This window comes from Rutilus rutilus (genome assembly GCF_951802725.1).
Source record: "Rutilus rutilus genome assembly, chromosome: 3".
NCBI classification, from domain to species: domain Eukaryota; kingdom Metazoa; phylum Chordata; class Actinopteri; order Cypriniformes; family Leuciscidae; genus Rutilus; species Rutilus rutilus.
The window spans coordinates 55,872,965-55,893,223 of NC_140211.1; the positions used below are offsets into that span (position 1 = coordinate 55,872,965).

General features: G+C 39.0%; 1 protein-coding gene across 10 annotated transcripts in view; it reads right to left on the reverse strand.

Moving 5' to 3' along the window:
• The window catches only part of pacsin3 (protein kinase C and casein kinase substrate in neurons 3), a 50,845-nt gene that overhangs the window by 13,507 nt on the left and 17,079 nt on the right, over positions 1-20,259 (reverse strand). For 8 of the 10 annotated variants that reach the window (XM_084405095.1, XM_084405102.1, XM_084405097.1 and 5 more), the window contains 6 exons: positions 15,005-15,105; positions 13,032-13,188; positions 11,657-11,892; positions 9,307-9,462; positions 8,474-8,649; positions 995-1,115 (listed from right to left, as the gene is read on the reverse strand). In XM_084405095.1, coding sequence (XP_084261221.1) covers positions 995-1,115; positions 8,474-8,649; positions 9,307-9,462; positions 11,657-11,892; positions 13,032-13,188; positions 15,005-15,058 — 900 coding nt within the window. In that variant the 5' untranslated portion in view covers positions 15,059-15,105. Of the gene's footprint in view, positions 1-994; positions 1,116-8,473; positions 8,650-9,306; positions 9,463-11,656; positions 11,893-13,031; positions 13,189-15,004; positions 15,106-15,405; positions 15,532-20,259 lie in introns of those variants that run through there. The other 2 variants (XM_084405096.1, XM_084405100.1) reach the window with 1 other exon arrangement.

Consider the following 20,259-nt stretch of genomic DNA (forward strand, 5'->3'; position numbering starts at 1 on the left):
CTAGATGAGCATGAGAGATTTCTTTCAAAAACATTAAAAATAGCAATGTTTCCAAACTTCTGACCGGTACTGTATATACACCCACCCTACCCTCCCTCTTTAAAGCACAACAAAATTCCAGAGAACAGTCACACAATGTGACTCTGACATAACAGCACTTATATTCAGAGTCACATGCTGGACGATCATCCGAGAGAGAGAGAGAGAGAGAGAGAGAGAGAGAGAGAGAGAGAGAGAGAGAGAGAGAGAGAGAGAGAGAAAGAGAGAGAGAGAGAGAGAGAGAGAGAGAGAGATACACAAAGGCCTCCAGTGTGCTGGCAGAACAGGGAGGATGCCAGAAGATTCCTCCGAGGTGTCACTTACCTGGGCAAACTTGACTAAAAGCTTCGTTTTTAACTTTAATCTACTGCTCGATTAAACATTCACTGGGTGGGGGGGAGGTGTTTTTTTTTTTTGGGTTAAAAAATTCAGACACATTCAGATTCCACAATGCATCCATACACAGACCGTCATGTGTGTCCAACCATCATTTGCACAAATGGAGGTGCTGACAGTGCCACTGTGTGTCTGGGTGTGTGTGTGTGTGTGTGTGTGTGTGTGTGTGTGTGTGTGTGTGTGTGTGTGTGTGTGTGTGTGTGTGTGTGTGTGTGTGTGTGTGTGTGTGTGTGTGTGTGTGTGTGTGTGTGTGTTTGTGTTGGTCGGGAGGGCTGGGAAGGATTTGCCATTAGGGAGAAGGATCCGACATTCCAGAACCCACTCATGGGCCGTGCAAAGACAACAGCTCATTCACACTCGACCCATTAGAAATTCACCACCACTGGAGCCCGGGGCCCAAAACAGCTCTATGGTTGACGACGCCACACTGTTTGAGTCCGTAAATGTCATATCTTTTCTAGGTAAATGTTAGCGTTTAAGTTTGCATCTGGTAAACGTCTCTCCTGGTATTCTGAGATAGCAAATATAATAACCAAAGCATCATTTTGCACTATTATACCTCGAGCTGTGGCCAGTTCATGCTCATGCCGGGCCCGTGTGTGTTCCTCCACCACCTGAGGTCCTCGGTGTCACTCGCTGCGCTGATGGTCTGGCCGAGGTCTCGGTACAGGGCTCGGAATCTGCATGGGGATTTTCCACATACTCAGAACAGGTTTTATTTGTACACAAGGAAGTGTGTGTTAAAAAAAAATACAGGTTACACCAACTTTAAATCGATAGTGCTTGCCAAGACAAACGCTTGTAATTTGAAAACACCTAGTAAGTAAGTAAAATGTATTTATATAGCACATTTAAACACCAAAGTGCTCAACAGAGTAAACAGAATTAAAAAAATAAGCAGCAGACAGACAATAAAACAATACTTAAATAAGATTAATGCGCCTGGGAGAAGAGATACGTTTTCGGCCTCTTTTTAAAAGTGATAATAAAAGGTGCAAGGCGAGGGACATACAATAGAATCTGAAGATCTGCTAGATGAATGTGGAGTAAGAAGATCTTTGAGATAAGGAGGAGCTTGATCGTCAAAACAAACCACCGGATCATAAATTGGACCGGGAGCCAATGGAGCGATGCTAAAATACGGGTGACATGCTCATATTTCTGTGCCCTGGTCAACAGTCTTGCAGCTGCATTTTGAACCATCTGGAGACGAGCAAGAGACGACTGAGGAAGACCCAAGTGCAAAGAATTACAATTGTACAACACAGAAAAATATGTAGACTTTTGGGGAGTACAAAAGGACAACTTTTTACCTTATCTACCCCTAAAAGGTGCATACTAGTACCTATTAGTAGTAGTAATATGTTCACTTAAATGGGTAATTCACAGCTGACAAGATGGGCTTTTAAAAAAAACTTCCAACACACAAAATGCACTTTTGATTATGTCAATCTGACTGTCCGTGGGCAGGAATACAAAAATGAGGACGTTCAATCTGTAGTTTTAACAAATGTCCTGGAGCTGTCAAAAGTCTGCAGAATCCAGAGGGCTTTTTCTAACCAATATAAACGTGAATATCTGGGATCAGGAAAGAGTACCGCAATTTATATAGTAATAATTTATTAGGGTTATTGTACTTTTACTCCAGTATTTGATTAGTGTACTTTGTTCACCGCCGGTCCTTAGTATAAGTACTTGTTTTCAATTTTCCTGAGTAAAAGTACTTGATATGTAAATGTCCTTAACTACTAGAAGTAATCGATGAACCATGTTTATTATTTCTTCTAGCCAGCATTAGTCAATAAGAAAGGTTAGTGGAAACAACTGATATGTATTGAGCTGCAAGTGAGCAAACATTTGATTTGATTTGCAAAACGTACTGTATACACTATCAAAAAAAAATACTAAACTTTAATATGCTAAAATATCAATTTAAGTTACTGATAAATCAAATGTAATGAAAAAAAAAGAAGAAAAGTCATAGGAAGAGTTCAGATGCAAAAGCCTCTAAGTCTGAAATGTTCTTCTAGAATGATAATTTTTATCAAGCTCGTATATTTAAATTAAATAATTTCACTTAAATGACAATTTATAGGTAATCTTCATTGCCATTTAAGTGAAATTACTGAACTTATATATACACAAGCTTCATAAAAATGATCATTAAAATAAAAATGATAGATATATATATATCAGCATATACATCATATATATATATATATATTAAATTGTGAAAACCTAAAATTATAATTTAAGAAAAAGGTACTAGTATAAAATGAAAAGTACAGATGTCACAAGGGACAAAATGCTTTAACAGGAAGGTTATGCAAACATACTAGTTACAAACAAATGAATCATTCAAGGGCTGCATTTTCCAAAAGCATCGTGAGATAAGTTGATAGTAGGGAATGTTGATTCTTCACAATGCTTTTGGGAATTGCGATTTGTGAACCGTTTCAACAGGTTCACTGAAAAGAGTCAGCTTTTTCAAAAATTGGACATCGATTTTTTTCAATTCAAAATAACGAGGAATGAATGATATGTTTGTAATGGAGTAAAAAGTATGATATTATGCTTTGGAATGTAGTGAAGTAAAAGTTTCCCAAAATAAAAATACTAAGGGTGTAACGATACCCTCATGTCAGGATTCGATACATATCACGATACTGAACTCACGATACGATATTATTGCGATACTCCAAGACATATGGTAAAGGATATCAAACAATGTAGATTAAAATGCTACATTTGGGTGTGGAAATGAATAGGCTTGGACTTGTGCTGATAACCCAATGCACATGACAAGTACGTACAGTAACGAAATAAATAAAGATACAAAGCAGGTTGAAAATTGGTGGACTTATCCTTTAAAGTGATACTTCACCGATTAGCATGAAGCTTTGTATCAGTAGTAACCCGGTAGTATTTTCGAATGGACGTGCTTCCCTCCCTCATGTCCCCCTGAGACGAGAGATTTCTGTATTTTTTGTCTGGAAAAAAACCTTCAAATAAGGCTTTTTTGTCCAGAGGCGAGAGACTAAAGCCAGTAGGAGGAGCTCGTTCCGCATGTCTTCAACCCGCCCATAGGGGGATCTCCCGATAAAACTGCGTCTTTTCAGTTTCGAGTCAACTAGTATCAGGGGGATCTCACTCACAGAATGTACAAATAGTGTCAGCCATCTTTTTTTTAAGCTAAGCTAACAGGCTCTTGCTCTGTGGAGAAAGCTGAGTAGTAGGGGTGACCATATGTCCTCATTTTCCCGGACATGTCCGACCGGGATTTCGAGATCGCACCAAAATGTCCGGGATTCGGCTTTTGCTTTCTACAGTCGCCATTCATTATGTTTACATGCACACCTTTTGTTTCAATTGGACTGAATTCATTCCGATTGGTGAATCTGAATGTAGTGTTTACATGAACGCTAAACAAGTGATCGGTTGATGTGCGTTTTAGCATTGCTAAGAAAATTCCTGTGTTTTTGTCTCGGTCGGGATCCGTGTGAAGCAGAAAGCATGACCTGCAAAGCTAGCTGGCACGTACGTGTCAGTGTCAAATAATGTAAACATAATGAATGGCGACTGTAGAAAGCAAAAGCCGAATCACGGACGTTTTGGGCGATCTCGAAAGCCCGGCCGGACGTGTCCGAAGAGCCCGGGCAGACTCGAGCTGGGGCGGACTAACTCGTCACGGAGACTCACGATAAAACGCCGTCTTTTCAGTTTCGAGTCGACTAGTAGCCTAGTTGTATCATTTCTTCCGATACTGCCCTCTGTTACCGGTAGGCGTGGCTTGGGAGTGGCCTCGTAGGGCAGTGAAGCAAGTGCATTCTGGGAGTTGTTGTCTTTCATCCACATGAGCCAAAAATAAATTTTCTGGCTTTTCTCAGTCTAGAAGGCACCAACTTCTAAAATAATTTCACATTTCTACTACATAAATGACCCAATTTAACATAAATGACACATTAATCTTTCCAGCGGTGAAGTATCTCTTTAAGGTACTACTACTACTGTCGACAACTTTTGTTCGGCCAAGCACCGCTCACATTTTCTTCAAATCTAGTTCTTTTGTCTAAGTTTATTTCATAACCACTGCTACCAGAACAAAAGGGCCAGGGAACTTTAAGTACCATGGAAATTCAAAGAATGAAGGAGGGATAAAGTAAACAGAAAGATTCCTGTACATGAAACTATACTACATGATTAACACACAGCTCAGCACCAGCCCTGTAATTACAGCTCAACAAAACTGCAGAGACAGGTTTGAAGGGTGTTGTTTTTGTTGCCATTCTGAACATGTAACTCCACGCTGATTGAGCGAACACCGAAAACGCAAAACGAAAGCAGCTATTTGTTCAATGATTAAAAAAAAAGCACTGAGCTGCCCTAGCTTTCAGCTCTTTTGAAATGACCCTGGTTAATGATCAACGACATGCTCAGAATTCCTCATTAAGTAAACAAAATGATAGCAGAGAGAACGGAAAAATAAAAATAAACACTCATTAATGGTTAACATCCTTCAGTTTTCAGCTATGAGACACAAAAATGACCAGAAACTATTCCAAGAGCCTGAGGAGATTGACACGGCCTTTATAAAATGGGGACTTGACATTGAGAAAAGTTTGAGACAGAGCTCCCCAATTTCTCTCATGTCAGTTTTCATTGCACAACCCGACATCTGTGCCTGTCAGTCTCGCAGTGGCTCCGTTTCAAACTCTAATGAGGTCCCTAACTAGACAGCATGTTTAGGCCTCAAGACTATTTTCCGGGCACCAATGCTGCTTAAAACAGCTGCCTTTTAAGATATTCCAAATCTTCATGGATAAAATCAGTTAAAATAAAATAGCAATGTCACCTATAACTACATCACTTCATTCAATACCTAAAAGTACCATGGGACATATTTATTCCAATAAAAAATAAGCTCAGTGAACAAAACTCAAAGATGGCACAGAGCCAAGAGAAATGTCGACTATGAATATTATTTAATTCAAAAAGTATTTACAATAATTTACACAGTCCATTTTACTTAATATTAGATTTTTTTTATGATGATTAGAATATTGAATTTTTTTATTTGTATAGCTCTCTCTCTATAGGCCTTACAGTCTTTACAATGGCACACACTGTGTAAAGGTCATTTTCAAAAAACGCACAACTTTCAAAAATGTTTTATGGACTTTTTGTCTACTGAAAGTCTTTTGGAAAGATGTTTCGTCAGTTGAGCAATCGGTATGTTGTTAAACAACAGTACAATCCACTGAACACACTGTACTTTAGTCCCTCATAGCCTCGGTTTCATTCCTGTCAAAAATTACATATATGGCTCTACCTAAAACTATTGGTAAGACTATCCAAGTCTATTAGAAGCTGCCTTTTAAATACATCTGAGCCAAATTCTGTAGAAGTATCACATGTATACTTTGTGGATAAGGCAATCCCAGAATGCATACCTAATGTGTGTGTGCTGTGTATTTATTATGCAGTATTATTAGAGTAAAGAGTCATTAGGAACATTAGATTCTATTGGAAATAGATCTAAATCACTGTTTGGTTGGTGTGTGTGAACGACCGTCAATGGACTTGATGCTGACTAGGGTTGGTTGTCGTGTTGTTTGAATTTTTACGATTCGGTTTATCAATTCTGATTCTTATCGATTCCTAATTTTGCCATTAGGGAGAAGGATCCGACATTCCAGAACCCACTCATGGGCCATGCAAAGACAACAGCTCATTCACACTCCACCCATTAGAAATTCACCACCACTGGAGCCCGGGGACCAAAACAGCTCTATGGTTGACGACGCCACACTGTTTGGGTCCGTAAATGTTAGGGGTGTGACGAGATCTCATGATGAAATTTCTCGTCGAGGTGAAAAGTCTCGCAATATCCCCATGAAGGAGCGTGAGGGTGAAATTAGCATAGAATATGACACCGCTACATTTACACTACGCCTCCATTGTCGTTTTGCTTTTTTATAGAAATAAAAACCATTTAATTCAGTTAGATAACGGTCGCTTCAATTGTAAACTATTGCACGTCTGCTCTGCTCATCCAACATGAGCATGAGGAGTCACGGTTCACGGATCACGTGACGAGAGTAAGGTGAGATGACTGATAAGACCACGGCAGAGGATTCGTTGCGCAACAGAGCCTAACCATGAGCCTGATAAATGTCATATCTTGTAGAATGCACGCTCAGCACCACTACTCCTTATACACAGAGTACATGCGATCGCGAATTCAAAAGTGAAAGTAAAACGCGAGCTCCCTGATGCGCACAAATTAGGCTGATGACAATAGCCTGTCTCCCAATATCAAAACCTATCTTAGGCTGGGCTGTGTAGTGGTAACCACCTCTTAGCTCTGGTTTCTGTTTTGGTCTCTGTTTGCTCTTTGAATATACTTTAAGTACTTTGATTACGGTTGCACTTATTGTTTGCACTTGAGTGTTATTTATACTGTTTTTATTTCTATGTTCAATTTGTGGAAAGGAGTTAATTTATGAGGTCACACACATCCTCAATCAGAAGTTCTGGAAGCTCATAATTCATGTACAGTAAGGTCTGAAGCACATTTAACATGAGTCTCAATCATACAGGAGAAAAGCCAGTCAGTTGAGTTTGTGGCAAAACCTTTTACAGTGCTTGTATATTAGGGCTGGGTTTTGACAGAAATTTCACAATTCGATTCGATTTCGATTCAATTTCAAATCCGTTTCGATTCAATATTGATTATTTTGGATATCAGGTACAATACATGGCAAATTTTCTCAAGGAAAACAAATCTCTTAACTAATGCTGTAAACTATGGGAGTCAGTTGTAGAATATGGGCTTCATTAGCCTCCTATAATATTGAAGGTAAAAATGAGCTGATTTGTATTCAAACACTTAAACTACACTTATTTATTTTTATAATAATAAAGTTATATGAAATATAAACATTTAAATGGTGGATGTCATAAAAACTTCCCAGATGTATTCAAACATGCATTAAATATTGAAGAACATTTAATGTTAACATTAAATTATAATGAATATGTAATATGGTGCATATATTAAGCAAAATGCTCCTCTCTAGAATTTCTAGCTGACTAAGAAGTTTATGGTCACTGGATATGGTTTTTCTGAGGTAAATGTGCTGTTACATGACATTGTTTACAAGCTGTTTTACTGACGTCTTTCCACGGTTGAAACACTGATTGAGCGATTCCACGTCACATGATACGGATTTCGATAATTTGTACTCTTATCTTTTAACACACTTTCAGATGCTCATTCATGTTTATTTCACGCTGTAACTGGTATTATTAAGGCGGAAGAGAAGATCATGTGCTGCTTCTCTTGCCAGAGCGATCTCACGCCACAGCGGCAAAACGGTATTTATGTTTTTGAATTTCGTAAGAAAATGGACGTAATTTGAAATCTGAGACTTTGTTTCATATCAATAGTAACATAGCACAATGATGATTGCGATTTATTGGATGGGATGCGGTACAATGTTCCATTCATTCATCAACTGAAAACAGGATGACTAATCAATTCTTGGGATTTAAGAATCGATTTTGGTCCGTAAAAATGAGAATCAATTAAAATTGAGAAATCGATATTTTTTACCCAGCCCTATTGTATATTGTCATCTTTCAGTGCATATGATAATTCATACTCAAAGTAGAACTGAAATGACATTGATTACAAGATGATTCATTCAAACATTTCAAAATGCAACCTGCAGACTATTTTTCCAGTCATGAATTTTGTCATTGAGGATTTCTTAAAAAAAATCTGTGCAAAAAAACTCATCTTGTGAGCTAAGTTTCTCGTCACACATATATTTTCTAAGCAAAGGAATCAATAAGAGGAATCAAAATGTGTGCGTATTATCGAATCCCTGGTTTTTAGGATTTTGGAGCCGGTTCTCGATACCAAACCCTACTGCTGACACAAAGAGTTTCAAATTCAACATGTTAATTAGCATGCTGTCCTAGAAGATACGTGTCTGTGTAGGGTGTGAAGCAGTGACATAGCAGAGGGACTTACCCATCATTGCTGGAGAGGTCCATGTGCTGGTGCATGTCCTGAAGAACTTCTTTAAAAAAGCGCAACCTCTTCTTTTCGGCCTCCTGGGTGATTTCAAACACTTGCTCCATGTCCTCCATGTAACGTGGGTTACATCGATTCAGCTCGTCCAGGGCTCTCTCATAACGCTCCTTAGCCTGAGGAAAAAAAAAAAAAGCAAAAAAAAAAGCAAGCAGGTCATGGGACACAGGGTCACTAACAAAGATCAGAATTTCCTGTTCAGAATACCCAGAATACATCTAATAGACCAATGAATATTCACAAGGTTTTGATGGAGAGTTCTTGAAACTAAAGGAGAAAGCTGTACCACTTTCTTTATTTGTGCATCACATTGGATCAAAGCATCATATAAACGAAATGTAAATGTACTAATATGAATTTCATGACTATCTGAAAGACAGACAACAAGTCTGCTTTCATAAATTATGGGAAAACAAAGCAAAATGCCTCTAAAATAAATAAAATCAGGTGGCGTTTCTCTTTACACCTTTGAAAAAGCAGAAACAGGAGGTATAAAGTGTAGGTTTGTGCATGAAACATGTTATTCACACCCCTAATTTATCATTGTCATAGTAAGACATTATCACAGGAGCTTTACTATTGGCACTAGCAACAAGCAAGCCTTGTCTTGTCTTCATTTTATGGAAATTCTGTCATTCCCCACCCATCTCCTTCCACCTAGACATGGACACTCGCTGACAAGCTTTCCATACAGTAATTACCAGCTTAAATGGAAAAACCTCACAAAACTAAAATGACTAAAACTGCTGTCTCTGTGCTTTTTCTCACGGTACCTTCTCTGCCTCTTGGGTGCATTTCTCCAGGCGATCTGTGAACTTGCGGACCTCCTCTTGGGATTTGGTGGTGTCAGCCTTGGCATGAGTTTCACGGGTCAATGCCGTGCGCTCTTCCTTCCGGGCTTGGTGGTAACTTTTTTTGGTAGAATCCACCTATCGCAGAGAAAATGTTTACACATCCATACTATTTACTCATTACTAAATACACTTGTGATACATGGTGTAATACATAGTTTTCTTTAAACACTGTTATAGACCTGAAATAAAGACTCATTCATCCTAACATTGCTTCAAATCAGTCGTCGAGATTAATTTAATTTCAGTCTGTTTCTCATACTAAGCTATTATATTGCTTTAGAAGACTTGGGATATAACAAACCAATAATTAGGGTTTCTGCAGGTTTATGAAGGTAAATTAAAAAATGTAAGACCTTTTAAGATTAAGTAAGGAATAAAGTCAAGGGAACACAACATGTCTAGGGAGAAACACAAGCAACACGTCAGAGTTAAAAAAAAATAACTTCCAACAGATATCTATTACGTTTCATTCACTCTGCTCTCAACCACTAGAATATGGAAATATCTTTTACGGTACCTTCTGATCACTCTGCACAAAAACTATGTTTTTCCTCAGTATTTTCGTATTGTTTTCCAGTGCAAATGTCTAAAGATTCTCATCACAATGCATTTACTGGAGATACAAAATAACAAAACATGAAGTCTTGTTTTTTTGTAAAATTTGATACAAATTAAGTGAGTTTATGATTAAATCAAGAACAAATATCTGCCAATCTGCTCAGAAAAATCTACTTTATTCTAAGAGAAGTTTTGAAACACATTAACAGATAATTTAATTCATTTTCATTCGCACCTTAAGTAAATCTCTCTTTATTTAAAAATGTTTAGATATTTGTATTGGAAAACAGGACAAACATAGTGAGGAATATATTAATTTCTTGCAATGCATGCAACATTTAACTGCATGACTTTAAGACTTTCTGCTCTGATTTCAGCACCATTAATTTGTGTAAGGGGCGAATTACAACTTAAGACCTGCAGAAACCTAGCCTGGCAAGCCAGACCTACATCAAGATGTTGGGTCTGGAAACTCACCATAGACACGCTCAATCCGAGGGGCGGGATAAACGGCTGTCTTTCAAATTCCCTCTGCACGCAATAGGACAGCGCTTCAACCAACCAGAGCGTTTTCCCAACAGCGGAGCTAGTTGATAGATTAAACTTTTGGCAAAACTACGAACACATCTTCCTTTTTTAAGAATGACTTAAGTGCCGTTCTTTGCTCCTTTCTCAAAGAAAAACCTAACTCCAAGTCCTCCAGAGTCGCGGACAAAGCCGATTCGAAAGATGTTCGCTAGCAGCAGCCATTCTTTGTTTTCAAGTAGCAGGGAACCATCGCAACTCTGTCGTCATATGTTAAGCCCGCCCCGCCTACTCTATACACGACGTGATTGGCCTGACCCAGTTTAGGTTTTTGCAGCTCGAAAGTCAATGGAGAGTTGCTAGACTACCCTGGCTGCAAAATACAATTGCAATGCAATTTTGCTGCCGCTAGGGTGCGTCTAGATTTCTAGGCTAGCAGAAACCCTGTTTTTGGTCATTTTTGGAGCTTGTCAATCACTGATCACCATCTACTTATTGCATGAAAATAAAAAGCCGATTTTTGGCATTTGTCTAAATGGCAACACTTTACAATAAGATTGTTAACAATAGTCAACTACATTAGTTAACATGAACTAACAATGAAAACAGAACACAAAACAAAATAGGCAAAGTGGATTTAAACTAATTTATTTTGTTCTCTCTGCCATTATTTAATGGATTAAAGCAACACCAAATAACTTTTAACTTTTCGCCCTATAGGTTGGCAGCGGGTCCATTATCGCTGTCGTAAATAATTTCGCCTACCGCAGTCTACTGTCGCACGCACGCTCGCTGTGTATCCAGCACGGGCTTTGGAATGAACGATGTCCACAGACAAGGTAGAGTATGTTGCATGATTTTATGAAAGTATGATGTATTGCGACGTCAGAAACGAAGAAAAACAAAATAATGACTATTGTAACGATTGCCGTAAAGCAAGTCAAATTTGTAGTTTCTTATGTCTCATTCGAACTACAGAAACGCTATTCGGTCTGGCAAACTTGCATAGTGCGGTTATAGCAGATATAAGGCCGCAAAGCGAATGCAGAAATGCCGTTCACCCTGTTACGACTTGATGAACCACTGAAACGGTTTTGGAAACATTATTTTAAGGTAAAAAATAATCTTTAGTGTTGCTTTAAATCCATACAAATGGCGTAGTATTCTGCAAAAGGAGAAGACTCACATCCTTCAGTTTTCGGACCCAGGGTTTCTGGGCCTTACGGAAGCCTTCGTCAGCGTCTTTGGTCTCACGGAATCCACCAATCATTTGCTTGTGGAAGGCATCCTTCTGCCAGTTTCTAATCTTTTCACTGTCCTCAACAACCAGTTTCTCTTTTAGCTCCATATGGATCTCACTCAGTCGGTCAGCCGCATTCATGAAAGCATGCCAGGCCTTTTCCAGAGTCCCATACTGTGAGCCTGCAGGAGAGAAAACACAATTCAGCTTATTACACTGGATAGTTGCTTACTGGTCCAACTTATAAAAATAAAAACACCCCCAAGTTTGTATAATATTCTTCTCTAGATACACATCTTGCCTCTTATTATAATTGTAGGTCAGTGTGTCTGCCCCTTTAAGGTCACATGGTTTGGTTACTGGAATATGTGTCCAGCCTGAGGCTCTCACTGGGAGGTAATCCACTCATATCCACGACTTTTCTTAAGGTCAATACAAGATACAGTGGCTTTGTTTACACTGAATCCTAAATGCTTAAAACCGTAAATGTTGGTACTGTTCTCATGGTTATTTTGCAAGTGCTGAAAACATCTATGCAAAATCCAGTATATTGTCGCTGTCGGGCGGAAAACTCGTATCTCCAGAATTCGTTATTTTAATTTTTTTCATAAATCATTACGATTGGTCACCCTTTACGTCTGTCTGTGGGTTTTGCAAATATCTAACCAATGAAAAAAAGTATTAAAAAGAGCTTGTTTAAACCTCATAACTCTATTGGATCCTCAAACTGTCAGTCAAACCTCATACCTCCACCCACTTCTATTGTGAATGAAGTGCTAATGTTCTATTAATTTGAGGAGCAGAGAAGAGTGTCTTAGTCTACCGTTTTTAACGTTGAGTGAGTTACCAATACTTGAAATAGCCTGTGCGAAGCACTTCATCTGTTATAACATGAGGCCAAACGACCTTAACCAGTAAGTTGATGAAAATGTAATGCGATGCACTTCCAGCATCAGATGCAGCTGTTCTAATGACGGACAAAACACGACATTCGATGGTCAAAAACCTCGCAACTCTATTTGAGCTTGATTTTGGTAAAATGTTACTAATATAATGACAAATGTAAGTGTCTGACCATATATAATGCGACACGAATTGATAGATCACTGACACACGACGTAAGCAACAACGTATATTACATTCATACCTTCTTTTCCCCAAACTACTGTGCAACTATTTTCGGGTGGGCACTGATATACGGTAAATGAAAGGTCAGACAGATTTATAAATGTTTGACAGAGGCACTTATCAGCTCATCAGTAGAGAATGTGTTGATGTGTGGATGCCTCTACTTTAAGATAAGTCGCAAATGCATACTGACCTTTCTCCACAACACCCCTCCATTTCCTTGCCCAGTCACTCAGCTGCTGGGAATAGCCCTTCTCAATCTTGGCCCGCTCCTGGAAGCAGCTGACCAGCTCGTTGCATAGCTTGTAGCCATCGTCAATGCGCTTAACCGTCCTCTTGTAATTCCCAGGCTAACCAATGAAAGTCATGTTAGAGAGTCATACTAAAACACTGCACACAGATCAACTTCTAAAATCCGGTTCTCAAGCTTAACTCACGTGATCTGGTCACAACAATTAACAACTAGGAATACCAGTGAATATATAAATTTCAGTCTAATAAATGTTAATCATTAAATTTAAGATTTTAGAATTTGACTCTTCTTCCTGTAACTTACATAAACCAGTTTAGGGGAACTGTGCCATTTGTGACTTACGTTTTCCTCAAAGCAAGGAGGAACGAGATAGTACATGTATTTCGGTTATCAAGTGAAACGAGAAGAAAGCATTTATGAACAGGGACAGTTATGACAAATCTAAAAATAAAATAAATAAAAAGAAGTGGTCCACACACCTTGATGCACATGTGGGTGAAAGGTTTATAGAATTATGAAGGAACTACATTAATGACTTATATTTCAAAAACGTATAAATATATATAATTGAGAAAAAAAAATATTTACAGCACGATCCCATCTCAAAAGTGTTATTGTGCTGCAGATTATTTACATTTATTAATATTCATAATACTAGAAGTGAAACTATGTTAACATTTTCTACTAGTGCAGCATCTGAAGCACTATTAGTTGAGCCAATGACACAGCTTACCCCACTTTGGCACACTTTACCCCAGATATCATTTTAGAAAACAAAAATAGTCATGGCTAATCTTCATATCTTAAAATGGTTTTAGACATTGTCAATTGACCAATATGTTTGCTATATAGTTATATTATAAACTTGTAGCATAAACGCACTTTTAGCATCACTTTTTTAGCATCTCTCAATTACAAGCAACTGTATATTATGGGCCCTTTCTACATAGTGATGAGACAAATTCATTTATATAGCCCTTTTAAGAATACACATTGTTATACAAATTGTTAATATATATCCATCTTTATAGAACTGTGCGATAATACGGTTTACATTTTGCGCTGATATAGCCTACTATAAACAATCATGCAGCCGAGATTTGCTGTATAATATATATTGTTTGCTTTACGTGTATGTATGTATGCATGCAAAGTAGGATGTATCCAACTATTATGGTTTACATTTGACGATATAACAATCAAGCAGTTAAGATTTGCTATATAGTGCATAGGAGCTTACTATGAGTGTACTGTATGTCTTTGGGTAAAGATGAATATACTTATAGTAGTTGTATAATTCATTACTAATAAGTGATTCATTAATTATCTCGAGTTATATTGTGGAGATAATGAGAATTATGAAACCAGTGACGTTTTGTTAAACTTATAACAATTTGGTGTGGTGACAAGCCTAATTACTATTTGGTGACGCATATAAATGACGGTTAAAATATAACATCACCCAGTCCTAAGCAGTTTTGCTGAGGAGTTAACTGAAAGTAGTCATAATGCTAATGTACCATGTACTGCGTGTTATGTATGAGTCCTCCAGTGTGTAAGCCAAATGCAACTTTATTGCAAAAGAATTGAAAAAGTCCATGTGATGAAAAATGGAGAAAAACAAAACAAAAAAACACCCTAAACTGTCAACAGGACTGATGGCAAAATGCTATGTTCACTTTGCTATCTAAGAGCTCTTTTTATCTCTTCGTTTTCTCCAAGGCAAGTATGGACCTGACCAAGCATGCTTGAAGAATAGTAGTGCAGAAAGCTGTCAGAGAGCTCTTGGAAATGTCGGATCTGCAGGAATCCGCTCCTTTAGAGTCTCTAACTCCCTGGCTGGACGCCACGGCATGCGGCCCACTCTGCCAGGGAGATGTGTGTGTGTAAGTGTGTGAATGTGGGATACTAACCTCCCAGAAGCTGTCCCAGCTCCCAACGTCTTGCAGATCCCCGTTGGAAGACATTTTGGGGTCGCCCTTGCAGCACGGAATGATGGCGGCTGTCTGTCAAACTGTGAACAACAAGCCGTGAAAATCAAACAGAGCCAACAAGTGTAGCATATCATGACAACCAAAGACACACAAAACAAACTAGTTCATCCAGTCTCTGCTCTACATGACACATGCCCTCAAGTTCAATCCGGAAAACTAAACAGTGGCAAATCATACGAAATATATATTCCATAGACATTTCACTGCGGTCCTGCCAGGAACCTCTCGTGACTCCTTGGCCTCTGAAGGTAAGGTATCTTGCCCAGGCACAGTAATCCTGTATTCGATACAGTAAAGAAGCCAGCGTTGGCCAGTCTCACCTCTGAGCGGATTTGTGTCTGCCTAAGGTAAACCTAGGTGAAGCAGAAGCTTCTCTGCTCCAGTCTGGGTGGAGTCGCAGAAAAGGCAAATGGGTCCTCCCTTTAATATGTTCCTAGTTGAGTGTTAAGCACATTCTTAAAATAAAGGTTCTTTTATTGGCATTGGAGATTCCATGAAGAACTTTTAACATCCATGGAACCCTTCCATTGCAAGGTTTTTTTATAGAGGAAAACAATTATTTAGATTATAAAAAAATAAAAAAATTAAAGTTCTTTTCGTTCTCTAACGAAATTTCACCAAATTGTCTTGGGCCAAAAAGGTCCATTATCTCTGTTAATAGCATAGCCATGCATTGCCAATACAAGATCTTCACCAAAAATTGATGCACCTCTTGATGGAATGAAATGTTATGTTGTATGCATCAAAAGGTGCATCAATTTTTGGTCAAGATCTTGTATTGTCAATGCAAGAGTCCAGCACTCTGTAAAGTCTCCTCCAGCACATCCCAAAGACTTTCAATAGCCGCTTTCCGACCAAGTAGTTCTAGGAACTTAGTTCTAGGAACTGTCCACTTCTAAACAGTTCTAAGAACTACTCTCCCCCAAACTCGGTTTTGCTGTTTGCGTTCGCACTGGCCAAGTGGCCATAGGAACTGGTAGGAGGGGTAAGAGAGTGACGCAGGCACGGTGACTTTTATTTTGACGGCGCAACGGACCTTTATTTTGGCGGCGCTGAGAACGCCAGAGCAAACAATGCTCGCATTCTCTGTGTTTATTAATTAGCGATCTGTCTAACAGTACTGTTTAATATGTTATTAGATAGAACTGTTATAGAAAGTAGACAGTATATGAAAAAAAGGTTATTAGCCTACGCCGTGTGGTTGATGTCCAGTGTTGCTAGCTGGGCAGATAAACAATCATGTTTGGCTTGCCCTCAAAAGTTGCGTTGGATTTTCTCTTCAGCATAAAGGTTTAGAGACCCATCTATCACTGTTTTCCATGTTTGTATAGATAGTTTCTGGAGTAAATATAGGCTATAATCTGTGTGTTTACATTCTAGCTGTTTTAAAAATGGCGGGTGCTGGTGCTCCACGTGCGTTCGGTCAATCAGCGTACACTAACGTCACGGGTAGTTCCTATAGTGCTGGTTTAGACCCTACTCTGAAGTAGGACCTAAATTAGTTCCTCCAAATGGAGTTCCTAGAACTAAAATCGTCCCTAGTTCCTGCGGTGCGAACACGCCGACATCCGGGTACTTTAGCCAATAGTTCTAGGAACTGTGAAAAGGTTCCTCCGGTCGGAAAGCGGCTAATGAGTTTAAGCTCTGGCCTCAGAGGAGCCGATTCATGTGTGAAAATGATCCTTCATGCTCCACCCAACTATTATTTCACAGTTTGAGCCTGATGAATCTTAACATTAGCCGCTTTCCGACCGGAGGAACCTTTTCACAGTTCCTAGAACTATTGGCTAAAGTACCCGGATGTCGGCGTGTTCGCACCACAGGAACTAGGAACGATTTTAGTTCTAGGAACTCCATTTGGAGGAACTAATTTAGGTCCTACTTCAGAGTAGGGTCTAAACCAGCACTATAGGAACTACCCGTGACGTTAGTGTACGCTGATGACCGAACGCACGCGGAACACCAGCACCTGCCATTTTTAAAACAGCTATATGTAAACACACAGATTATAGCCTATATATTTACTCCAGAAACTAGATACAAACATGGAAAACAGTGATAGATGGGTCTCTAAACCTTTATGCTGAAGAGAAAATCCAACGCAACTTTGAGGGGACCATGCAAGCCAAACATGATTATGTTTATCTGCCCAGCTAGCAACACTGGACATCAACCACATAGGCTAATAACCTTTTTTTCATATACTGTCTACTTTCTATTACAGTTCTATCTAATAACATATTAAACTGTACTGTTAGACAGATTGCTAACTAATAAACACAGAGAATGCGAGCATTGTTTACTCTGGCGTTCTCAGCGCCGCCAAAATAAAGGTCCGTCGCGCCGTCAAAATAAAAGTCACCGTGCCTGCGTCACTCCCTTACTCCTCCTACCAGTTCCTATGGCCACTTGGCCAGTGCGAACGCAAACAGCAAAACCGAGTTTGGGGGAGAGTAGTTCTTAGAACTGTTTAGAAGTGGACAGTTCCTAGAACTAAGTTCCTGTAACTACTTGGTCGGAAAGCGGCTATTGTCATCCTGGAAAATGGCCATGATGTTTCTTCCTACCAGTGCTGTCAAAAGTACCAACTTCGGTCCCAAGTTGGTGCTGATACCATCAATGTTCACAATTATTGTGATACGTCACAATAATAAACGTGACGACACCAGCATTTTGTCTGTGATTGGCAACAATAAGCGCTTCAAAAACATGTTGTAAATAGAAATCTTTGACGCTCTTCCCCGAACGCTTACACAGATACACATGGAAGCATTTGAAAGCAGGAGTCAATCAACGGATCCCTAGTAGATCCACTGATAGACGGATCCGCTGATAGCATCTGCTTTTAAACGCTCTCGTGTTTATCTGTGTAAGCGCTCGGTGAAGAAAACCTGTTTCTGAAGCGTTGATCATTGTAGCCGATCACAGATATCTGTTGAGCGCTTGAACGCAATGGCCAATCAGATGTGTTTAAGAATCTGTTGAACAGAGCTCAAAATGCTAGAAGGAAATGATGGTATCGTCACATTTTTTTAAATGTCTGTAACGAGTCAGAACAGAAGATGGGAATTTTGACAACACTACTTCCTACACGGTTGTTTAAGAAATGAAACGCTACACACTCCACCAGTTAGGGTTAGAAGAACTGTTGCCAAACATATAACGAGCTAGAAACTGCATATAATCACTGCAATAATGATCCAATCATAGACTCTTAAGCATTTGCCTGTTTAAATCCAAACAGTGACACAGAGTTAAAACTCACACATAACTCACTCTCAAACCAAGCTACTTTCTGTTTGTCAGAATGGTGAATTCAAGAAATAAAAGGTACCTGGAAAGGGTTCCTTAAACCTTTCCATTGGACAAAAGGTTATAAGAAAAAAATGGTTCTTTACAAAAAAGTTATTTGGGGATTGCTGCAAAAAAAACAACTTTATTTTAAAGAGTGTGGAAAGGCATGTTGATAAAAATGTGTCTGCTGACATGCAAGTGGCCATTGCTCATAGGGGCATGGGAGACACTACGCCTCTCCAACACTTATTCATCGCCCTAAAATAACCTGTTTATTAACGCACAAAGTGCTTTGGCTTCTGCATAAACTACATTTAGTCCAAACAGAACAAGTAGGCGTACATCTAATAAACTTTGTACACGCTCTTCCCGTGCTTGTATACATTTAGCGCCACTTCTGGCCTTGGGTTCTCGTCATATTGTTTGAGCCAAGGTCGTATAGTTTCCTCAAACAGACACAACAAAAGGGAGGAAAGGAGTGGGATCGGCCTCGCTGGAGCATCTGCTTCCAATTCAGGCCAAACTGGCTATGCTAATGGAAAATTAGCATCCTCAAGAGGGACTCGGGAACCAACATGGTGAAGAGTATTTGCTGTGGATGCATAGTTTTTGACAATTTATTTAAATGTTTTGTTGAGCAATTTCTGGTTTGCGATATATTTTCAAACATGACACAAAGGCAGGGGTTGGGCAGTATAATCAATTTTGTAGGATATATCAATATATTTTCAAAAATGTGAAACTTTATTTTGTTTTTGGGCTCTACTAGAATAGGTTTTCATGCTTGAATGTTTTTAAAAAAAAAATATATATATATATATATATATATATATATTTTTCCCATATTTTACATTTTTGCAGATCCTCTCTTTCCAGTCCGTCAGTAACGCTCTGTTTGGTTTCTGTCTCTATGAAGCCCCTCATTCTGAAAAGCACACTGTGCTCTGATTGGTCAGCTGGACCAGTGTGTTGTGATTGGTTGACTGCTTTGAGTGTGTTTGGGAAATGTCCCGCCCCCTACCATAACCGCCAGTTTCGACACACTTCTAACTAACTCAACCAGGCCCCGCCCCTTTAATTTGCATATGCCTTAGGCTGCATTGCCTAATATATTTATTGTTCACTGCCATTCAGCCAAAAAAATTTGAGATGATTTTTCACCAGCACCACTAGCATGTTATGTTTTAGAATTGTAGAAACACAGTTACTTTATTGTTAGCACAGCACACATTGTTTTTCTACAATTAGCAACCTTTTAAGCAAAAAAACTAAAAGAAGCTGAAACACATTTTTAGCACTCGGCGTGTTTTCGCACATCCCTAATTTCAAGCGGATCCTTTTAGCACTGCTAATTGTTGCAGATCAACATAAATCATCTCTACATCTGACTTCACATCCTTGAAGATCACTTGGGCAAATAGGGATTTGCGTCCAAAATGATGCACTATACACTTATACACTGTGTAGTGTGTACTTACGCACTATAGTCAGTGTATGAGTTTTATAAGGTCATTTAACATCGTGCCCCTCCCCCTCTGTTGCATAATTAAAGCTGTGACAGTTTAACCCATGAAGTGTCCAACATTCCACACTATTTTTTTTCCGATTAATTAAGTGCATCATCTGAGTGTTGAAAGTGTCAGTCAACTCGCAATATTTATAGTACAAAGAGTCTTTGAATAATACAATAGCAGGCGAATTGGGACACACATTTAGTTTTTTTCCATTAAATAAAGAGCTTGGATTACTTCCCCTGAACTTCCTCCCTGTGAGGTGAAGAGGAGGAGGGGGGGGGGAGTGGAAAGTCAGCTCCTGATAATGGTATTTCCCACAAACATGCCAGGAGGAGCACTGATATGAGAGCTTCACTTGAACCTCAG